Source organism: Salmo salar, chromosome 15, assembly GCF_965601325.2.
Source record: "Salmo salar chromosome 15, fSalSal1, whole genome shotgun sequence".
Taxonomy (NCBI): Eukaryota; Metazoa; Chordata; class Actinopteri; order Salmoniformes; family Salmonidae; genus Salmo; species Salmo salar.
Genome location: NC_138305.1, coordinates 44,839,109 through 44,847,991, shown reverse-complemented (window position 1 = coordinate 44,847,991; position 8,883 = coordinate 44,839,109). Strand labels below are relative to the sequence as shown.

At 40.3% G+C, this 8,883-nt stretch overlaps 3 protein-coding genes across 6 annotated transcripts; 2 read left to right on the top strand and 1 right to left on the bottom strand.

The window, feature by feature from the left end:
• The first annotated feature begins 212 nt into the window (after positions 1-212).
• spata45 (spermatogenesis associated 45) lies at positions 213-1,282 on the top strand. Its single transcript, XM_082961805.1, has 2 exons — positions 213-707; positions 1,161-1,282. Exons 1-2 carry the CDS (start codon positions 470-472, stop codon positions 1,178-1,180), a joined length of 258 nt encoding a protein of 85 aa, XP_082817931.1. The 5' UTR covers positions 213-469; the 3' UTR covers positions 1,181-1,282.
• On the bottom strand, positions 1,136-4,970 carry tatdn3 (TatD DNase domain containing 3). 3 transcript variants are annotated; one of them, XM_045695186.2, is made up of 11 exons: positions 4,821-4,970; positions 4,516-4,548; positions 4,314-4,387; positions 3,931-4,015; positions 3,675-3,737; positions 2,539-2,648; positions 2,252-2,307; positions 2,036-2,148; positions 1,593-1,673; positions 1,429-1,503; positions 1,136-1,218 (listed from the first exon to the last, which is right to left on the bottom strand). In XM_045695186.2, the coding sequence occupies exons 1-11, from the start codon at positions 4,884-4,886 to the stop codon at positions 1,198-1,200; spliced, it is 777 nt and encodes a 258-aa protein (XP_045551142.1). In that variant the 5' UTR covers positions 4,887-4,970; the 3' UTR covers positions 1,136-1,197.
• A 9-nt stretch (positions 4,971-4,979) lies between these two features.
• Positions 4,980-8,836, top strand: nsl1 (NSL1 component of MIS12 kinetochore complex). 2 transcript variants are annotated; one of them, XM_014144507.3, is made up of 7 exons: positions 4,984-5,207; positions 6,952-7,024; positions 7,326-7,391; positions 7,560-7,690; positions 7,886-7,940; positions 8,080-8,147; positions 8,272-8,836. In XM_014144507.3, exons 1-7 carry the CDS (start codon positions 5,040-5,042, stop codon positions 8,512-8,514), a joined length of 804 nt encoding a protein of 267 aa, XP_013999982.1. In that variant the 5' UTR covers positions 4,984-5,039; the 3' UTR covers positions 8,515-8,836. The 2 variants fall into 2 exon arrangements, with proteins under 2 accessions (XP_013999983.1, XP_013999982.1); XM_014144508.3 differs by lacking the exon at positions 7,326-7,391 and having other exon boundaries at positions 4,980-5,207.
• The last annotated feature ends 47 nt before the right edge of the window (positions 8,837-8,883 follow it).

Genomic DNA, 8,883 nt, shown 5'->3' with positions numbered 1-8,883 from the left:
CTCCCTAATCCTAATCTTAGGTTAACCTAATAGACCTGCCTAGCATATACTGTACAGTAGGATACTCGCACTGGAAAACAAACGATTGAGACAATCTATACCTAAAATGTGTAATAAAATCATCCACCTCAATGACATAGGCCTAACAAATCAATTTTCTCTGCTAATTGTAGACCTTCAATTTGTAGATGGGAGGTGAATTTACACTTTTATTCATTATGTTTTTGAAAATGCGGGTCTTTCTTTTCGTCCTCAGATTTACCACGATTAAATACGTTTCAAGAGGCACTGGCACACGTAGGCCTACATCACCACACTTCCACGTTGTCACAGTTTGCATTGTTGCGCGAAATTCTCAGGTTTCCAGATCCATGGAAACCGCGGCGCGGCTAAACACAACAATGCGCTTATTACGCCTCAAGTCATTTGGCTGCTACTTGCTATTGTGATGTTGTAAAGCCTATCAAACATGTCAAAATATAAAGAGGGTGCCCTGTTCGAATTAAACATGCTACGAGAAACGTGGTGTCGAGTAGAGATTGACAGCAAATTTTGGGAAAGAGCAGAGAAGAGACATTTTGACTGTCATTTGCAAAACACCTGCGACTTCAAGTCGCTCCAGGCAGTGACTCCGGGGCAACGGTCTGCTTGGACAGCTGCAGGACATGTCACCAAATACCCGGAGCGAAAACACTTCGAAGAAAGCCGTAAGCATTGCTAACGTCATAGCCAATGACTGCTGAGTGTGTGTGTGTCCATAGATAGTGATGTTAGTGTCTGCTGATGTGAACCTGACCAAATAGAAACAGGATTTCATTACATGTTTTCTTCTGTCCATGTTTTTTTAAAACCTTTATTTAACTAGGCAAGTCAGTTAAAAACAAATTCTTATTTTCAATCACGGCCTAGGAACAGTGGGTTAAGTGCCTTGTTCAGGGGCAGAACGGAAGATTGTTACCTTGTCAACTCGGGGATTCGATCTTGCAACCTTTCGGTTACTAGTCCAATGCGCTAACCACTAGGCTACCCTGCCGCCCCGTCCATGAACTTGAGGTCTTGAAAAATGTTCCTCAAATTGAAACCATGTCGCCCTTAATGGTTAATAATACAAGCTATGGATACATATATTGTATTTATTTTTTATTTTTATTTTATTTCAGACAAGGCCCACCTGGTATAATGAAGCAGAGGAACCCTTCAGCACCAAGGGGAATATTTCTGAAATAAATGGCACTTAAATTATATATAGAAGTGTCCACCACAATGCAAAAACACCTGTTGATTGAGCATTTTATTTCACAATTCCATTTCATTTTCAGAGACACAGCATGAGATAACACAACATTCATTTAATTACAAAATGTGTCACTCAAGTCTCTTAATTTTTGGGAACAATCTGAGGGCATTATCTGTAGTGGCATGAATTACCATTTGAGGTGTGATTCCTTTGACATGAGCAATGTACTCACAGACCAGTGATATGTTCTTGGGTTCATTCCTTACCTGCAGAGGGGAGACATAGAATAAGAACAATTATACAAAACTATCAGGTTGCTGCTTTACATAATGATGCATTCCAAATGATGACCCACATGTTTTTCTGGTCCCAAGGCAGGAGAGTCTGTCTCCAGACAGATGTGTTCTAACGGAATCTGTTTGATCAGCTTGGCTTTCTGTTATAACACAGTAACAACACAGTCATTATGAGGGGACAGCAACCACCAAAAATCATGTCTGGTTTTATCACGCCATATGGCCGTTTCAGAGCTGTTTTGCAGAAATGCATAGTGAGCATTTCTGGCCCAGTAAAAGAAGCCTTACACCAATCTTTAAATCAGTCTTTAAAACTTGAACTTGAGACGAGCTTGTTCAAAGATCAAGGTGTTATAAAAAATAAGGTATTTCTATAGAAAAGATAAGGGATTCCTATAACAATGAGGACATACAGTACTGTTGGTGACTCCACAATACCTACAGAAAATGTACTGAGAGATTACTGAATGACTCCAGGTTAATGAACAACTGTATCGCTCACCTGGTCATTCCTACAGACAGCTGGAGGGAAGGAGAAGAAGTACCCTGCCTGCACTCCTTCCATGGCCACTGATGGTTTCCCTGCAAAGTTGTGCAGCAAAGCACAAGTGATACCTGATAGGATAGCCAAAATAGTTAAGGCCTCCTAAAAATGCAAAATTAGTCACTTCAGCAATGAGGCTGTCCTCTTATGTAATCCTGATTTTAAGACACCCACCCTGTTCTTTCAGAGTAGCTATGGTGACCTTTGCAGCTGATCGGGAATGGATGTTCCTGCGTCAAAGAGGAAATGTACACAACAAGAAACTGTCAGGAGAAATATAGTAGTGACAAATAATAATACTCCTTAATATCCAGTTATAGTGAGACATTCCATGCAAAGCCTGTTCTTGTCCCTGCCAAGGACATGGCTTGTTGCAGTTGCTCGCAGTCTGATTACATGAATGTAATGTGTCTCCTAGCACACACAGTACTATGGACCAAGGCTATCCACGATAAACTCACACTGGCAAATCCAGATCCTTGGATATTTGTAATTGCTTGGTGAAAACAGTCAGCTGTTCCTCTCTCTCCTGAGAAGTGGGGGCATACCAAGGTGTGAAGTCAAGACCAATCTGTAATCAAAAGAAGAAAAAGAGACTGTTTAAAGGATGAGGGGCAATAGAAAAACATTATCATTGCATTGATTCATTCTATTGACTAAATGTATGCCAAACAAAAACCATTGATTTCAATCTTTAACAAGCCATGTAACTCTATGCACAATTACTACTTTGAACAATTTAAACAGTACATAATTAAATTACTGGAAAAAGTGTGCAGATGCAAAGTTTGGTAACAGAATTACGGTAAAATCCCTCAGTTTGATTCTGTTACAAAACATTGTATGTGCACAGTTCTTTCTGTATTTTTTTTTATTAAAAGGTTCAGTGGAAATGATTAAAAGTAGTCATTGTGTGTATGGAGTTTTATGGTTTGTGAAAATTTGAAATCAATGGTTTCGGTTTGGTGAAAAAAAATCTGAGTCTCAGCGTAATTCCATTACCATTGAATTGCCCCTCAGCACAAATCTGAAATGGGCACTGGGCAGCTTAATGTAAACCAGTTGAACAGTGGGCGGTTAGTCAAAGCTTTCCCAGTCCAGGCCAACAGTCAGTCCCAAACAAAAACACATGCTGGGAATGTCCAGCTAGAGCGCCCTGTCCCCACTAGCTTACTCTGTGCTGTTACTGACTGGGAGACATGGTTGACTTTGTCCTAATACCTGCCTCTCTGGGCTCCACCAAATTAACTTTGTGAAAGAATGATTTCTGCCAGACATGCATTCCTTCCAAAGCTCTTGCGAAGGATATAGATCATTAGGGGTATTAGCTGGCAGGGTGAATTGTTAGTGATTTAAGAAATTATTGTTGCAGCGTGCACTTTCAGTTTAGCAAGTCGGAACTCAGGCATAATAAGCCTAATCCTTTTGCTTTACAGAAGTCATATCATCTTACAGTTTTTACACCAGGATATGACACGTGGGTTTACGTAAGATTAAGCATGATGCAGGGCCAGACAGACCTGCTGCATAGGACTATAGATGTGATAACTGGCTTTTCCATAGAATTATATGAGTAGGCCTACAGTACAGTACATACCTCTCCAACTGCAACAATGTCATCTCTGTACTTCTGGAACAAGGGCAAGGCAGGCTCCAAGTCCTGTAATATGAGATGTTTTGAGAAAAGTCAGCATGCTTGTTCCTCTCATCCTGAGACACCATCAACATGATGTTATAGAGTTACATTTTGTTTATAACCATAATATCTAACATAAGGCTGACTGTCTGACATGTGTTTGATGTCTATTAATTGAGTGTGTGTTGATCTGCTAACTGTGTGTGAATGTTTGTACCTGAATCTTCACGCTGTGCTGGTCATGGGACCCACAGCCTTGGACTGGGTGGATTCCAAAACATGGTGCAACTAGATCTGGGTAGCTGAAAGAGCAACAGTAAGAGTAACTCAAAGACAACATTCATAAAACAGTTTCACAGTGTCTCAATGTACTACAAGAACAGATAAATGTCTCTTGGAGAGAAAAAAAAACTCACAGTCAAAAGCTGCTGGAAGCCAATGGAACATTTTGATAGTGAGTTGAACTATTATTTTGTGTTATAATGTATGCATTTGGAGCAGGATATCACAAGGCATAGAATGTGCTATTATAAAACTATGACATTTCTAAATATGGGCTATTATGTTCTGCAAATAACATATGTTGTGTATGATACTGACCTTTTAAACAGCTGGATAACTCTTTCAAACTCACTGAGCTCTTCAGTGACAGAAATAAGTGTTTTGACTCCAGCCTGAAATGGCACAACATCTGATGTAGACTACAATACAACTATTAATAAATACAGTAATCAAGATTTTATTCATATTAACTTTATATTATTAAACATTTTACATATATTATATAATGGCTATAACTAACCTCTCTGGTCCTCTTGATCACATCCTCTAAATCCTGCAGAATAGACACACTTTTGTACTGTCACTTTCGAACATTCACCCTTGAATAATGTATTGGTCATAGCATAGTCAGCTGTCTGCAAGTATTGCTGTGGACTCGATGCGACTATTTTTCACGCTTCCTAGTTGCGAGACTGCCTTCTGGTGGGCAGCACACATAAGTACCCACGCTTGCATAACAGTTGAATACTAACCTAACGCTTCTGTTACATTAGCCTACATACCACAGAACTTTTGCTACATACCCACTCATTTGTGTACACATACCTCGGCAAATTCATAGGCTGTGATGTGGCAATGGCAATCAACAAAGCCACCATCCATTGTAGCCATAGACCAAAAAAATAGGGGTGAAGTTCAAAGTGAATTATGTGAGGTGGAACGGTTTTTTACACCGTTTTGTTTCCCTACGCGCTTTTATTCCAAGAAACACACAATTTCCGGTTCCGGTCATTGCAGAATCATTTCAAACATTTGGCGCAAAAGATGGAGATCTGCTTGAATAAAGAGGAAGAATATAGGGTGAAATTTACGTCGAAAAAAAATGTGGTCGAACAAATTAAGAAATACAAAGAACTACTGAGGAAGGTATTGAATGGCCAACCTCAGCTATCCGAGGAAGCCAAGCAACTGTTACAGGAAGAGTTGCTGGCGGTGAGTCGATCGATTGTTTACGTTTCTGTCTGGCTAACGTTAGATATGTAAGAGATATAACTACTAGCTTGCGGAGACAAATCAAAATACAACTTGTGATGTGATACTTTCGTTAGCTAAGTTACTATAGTTAGATAACTTAAATGTTGAGTCGGCGGTACATGAAGAAACCGCAATATCAGACCGATATCCACAACTAACATTTAAAGTCGCTACATGGTCAATCAGACATCTGCATTGGCCGTGCAGCATTTAAAGCAAATTTATGCTTGATCCGAAAATGTAAGGGGAAAAGGCATTGTATGGCGGTGGTGACGCAATTGCGGAGCATGCAGAGGCCAACTCAAGCTCCCTACCGCATTACCGTGCGCCTCTCAAATTTTGCAACAATGCAGTGGGCTCCATATAGCTCGGCATTGACATAATTGGGGGGCGGGAGGTCCAATATAAACACAAACTCACTTCCTTGACAACAGCTCTGCGCTGCTGCTCCATGAAGCGCAAGAAGTATGAAAAAGCCCTGATGTCTGCAGAGGCTGCATCGCAGTACATGCCTTATGGCAACTTCAGAATGTGGGTTGACAATGCAGAGCCTTTAGGGTGATAAGGCCTCTGCAGAAGTCAGGGCATTCATACTTCTTGCGCTTCATGGAGCAGCAGCGCAGAGCTGTTGTCAAGGAAGTGAGTTTGTGTTTATACTGGACCTCCCGCTCCCACCTACTATCAATCAATCCTGTCAATGCGGAGCTGTATGGAGTCCTCGGCATTGTTCCAACATTTGGGCTGCGCACGGTGATGCAGTACAGAGCTGAATTTGGCCTCTGCGTGCCCCTGGAGGCGCCGCAATTGCATCACACCGTCCATACGGTGCCTCCGACCTCATTTTCAGATCAAACCTAAATTCTCTTTTAGAGAGCGAGGAAGAACACTTGTGCACATGCATACAGTACATACTGTGTGAATCTATTTATATACTAGATGACTGATAGGGGGCGCTGTGTTTAAGCCAAGTGACTTCATCTTGGCACTCCCCCACCATTGTAAAAAAAATAATAATAATAATGGAATCTATAGATATGCGTTTATTCATGTCTACATTCATTTTTGCCACATGTATTATATTACAAACACCTTAATGCATACTTTTAAATGATATTATGTGAGCTAAACATTTTTAAAAATGAAGAAAAAGAACTTTTCCTTAACTTTAACTTAAGCAGTAAGGCCCTCGTTGCGTCGTGCCTAAGAACAGCCATTAGCCGTGGCATATTGGCCATATATCACAAACCCCTGAGGAGCCTTATTGCTGTTATAAACTGGTTACCAATGTAATTAGGGCAGTAAAACTAAATGTTTTGTCATACCTGTGGTATAAGGTCTGATATACCATGGCCTTCAGCCAATCAGAATTCAGGGCTCAAACCACCCAGTTTTATATATTTTTTTATTAAATACATGTACTTTTGTCCATGAAACATTTAATTGAAATACTGTAGAATTAAATTAATTCCTATGGAGGACTACTGGGGACTGCCAATATGGCTGACTGGTTACTTCAAAGCCTCTCAATGGCCAATACATAGCATCAGCAACCAGGTTTATATACATCATTGGTGTGAATGACTTGCCTAGTTAAATAAAAAAACATGCATTGCATTATTCTGCAATATCTGCAGTTCATCCTGCTGCTCGTGGCAACGTTATATGGTGGAGTCTCAATTTAACTTGATCTCTTGATTTTTAGAACTTCGAGACTGCTGTTCAAGAAAACGTGTTGATCAATAATCAGACGTGGGAGGAGGCTCCTGATGAAGAGGGTGAGCATATCTCCTAACTGTCTCCTATAAAAATATATCTATTGCCTTTCAGTTGAAAAGGCCTATCTGTGTACTATCAACCACACTGCAATGACTTTGTTATTATCCCCTTTGATCAGTTGTTTTGAAGATGGTGAACATGTTTTGTAGTAAACCAGAATCTGTTAAATGCACCCGTAACTTCATAATTTGGCTGTTTCTGGAAACCATCTATTCTTGCTAGCTGCATGTGACATTAAAGTATTAGAAATGTAGCCTGCTGTAAATGTGAGCACAGATCGTTTTGATTCTTATTAAGCAGCTCAAGGCACAATAGGACATCAATGTAAAGATTATTCAGTGAGGGAGGAGGAACTTGGTGTCATCGGTGAGTTGATATCGGCTAAAGATTGAACTGGACGAGTTTGTTGCTCAGTCTAATGACAATTATTGGTACAGTAGGTAGATGTTTAGTTCCCATATTAACGCTATTAAAAAAAAAGTCATTCAGAAAGACTTTTAAATTGCTTTACAACAGTATAATATCACTTCTTAGAAGATGAATGCAGTGCACTTGACGACCTGCTGGATGAGAACATTGTGGAGACGTCTCGGAAACGACGTAAAGGTCCTAAAGAGATCCTCCCCTATGTCGTACGGTCACTAAAGGCGGAGCGTAAACTCATGGTTGGTTTCACGGTTTATTACGTCTGAATTGATGTTTTATGTCTGATTTGAGTGGTCCCATTGAAAATGGAAGCATTTCTTTTGCATAGCCATGATTGTCACTCTCATACTTAATACTGCAGTTTGACATTTCATACATTTGATAATATAGCATGTACCATGTGTTCACAAAATGAAAGTATACTCTATTTTTAGGGAATGTATGAAGTAGTAGTGAAGCCACAAGAAATGGGAAAGGACCCAGTACAAGGCAAGCATTTAGCCCAATCAGATCTAATCAACTCAAACGCTTACAGAATAGTGTACTGGAAATGTCTGTATGACACTGGAACATGAAATGTTATGTTCCCATGATTTTGATTGATAGTCAGTGAACTTTCTCTGTTCAGAAACCATCATGACCACCTTATTGGATGCTGCACCTCGTATGTTTAAGCAAGCCAGCGCAGTAATGAAGGTAACAGGACAGTCTATGTAGCTTTCTCCTATTATTTCCCACTCACTACACCCTTTTCTATGTAACACAAGTGTATGTTTAATATATGACCACGGTCTTGAGTGACTGATTCTCTGCTGTCCAGTCTCTCCAGGTAGTGCAGCAGAGGGCCGAGGGCCTGGGACAGGTGCTGAAAATGTGTCCCACAGCTGAGTCCATGGAGGTGTTCGGGGAGGTGTTGGGCAGCAGGCCCAAGGGAGAGGAAAAGACAGCTAGTAGGACCAGACCACCCATCAAGAGAGCCATGGAGCAAACAGAGCTCAGAATCAACTATGCTCCTGGTCTAAAGAGGCCAGCCATTTGTAACAGCAATGACAAACATGAGTGAAATACATGCCACATAAATGCTTCCTGATCATGGAACATGTACTCTTATTTGTGATTGGAAGAATGCAATACTGTAGTACTCCCCACAGTGATAAGGCCTATGTTTGCAGCAGTCTGTGATACAATACTGCCCTCACATGATGGATAATGGGAAATCACCCAGTAGTAGTGTACATTGTTTTTATGCTGTATATTTAAATGTCTTTAGAAGGAAAAATATATATTTTTGCTTGGGTATTCTTTTTTTCTTTTGCCGTTTGGCCTTTGTCACAGTTGAGAACGCACAAGTTGTAGGCTTATGTGAATAAAGGCTATTTAAACAAGCTGTAACAGCCAGGTTTAAAGGTCCAATGCAGCTGTTTTTTTAAAT

Bases quoted from the DNA above. Each gene is read 5' to 3' on its own strand.
- spata45 (XM_082961805.1), top strand. From the start codon at position 470: ATGTCAAAATATAAAGAGGGTGCCCTGTTCGAATTAAACATGCTACGA. The intron at 708-1,160 runs GTAAGCATTGCT...ATTTTATTTCAG, and splicing joins AAAACACTTCGAAGAAAGCC to ACAAGGCCCACCTGGTATAA.
- tatdn3 (XM_014144311.3), bottom strand. From the start codon at position 4,886: ATGGCTACAATGGATGGTGGCTTTGTTGATTGCCATTGCCACATCACA. The intron at 4,388-4,515 runs GTTAGTTATAGC...GTGCCATTTCAG, and splicing joins TGATCAAGAGGACCAGAGAG to GCTGGAGTCAAAACACTTAT. The intron at 4,016-4,313 runs GTCAGTATCATA...TTGCTCTTTCAG, and splicing joins GTTATCCAGCTGTTTAAAAG to CTACCCAGATCTAGTTGCAC.
- nsl1 (XM_014144507.3), top strand. From the start codon at position 5,040: ATGGAGATCTGCTTGAATAAAGAGGAAGAATATAGGGTGAAATTTACG. The intron at 7,392-7,559 runs GTGAGTTGATAT...ATCACTTCTTAG, and splicing joins GGAGGAACTTGGTGTCATCG to AAGATGAATGCAGTGCACTT. The intron at 7,691-7,885 runs GTTGGTTTCACG...CTCTATTTTTAG, and splicing joins AGGCGGAGCGTAAACTCATG to GGAATGTATGAAGTAGTAGT.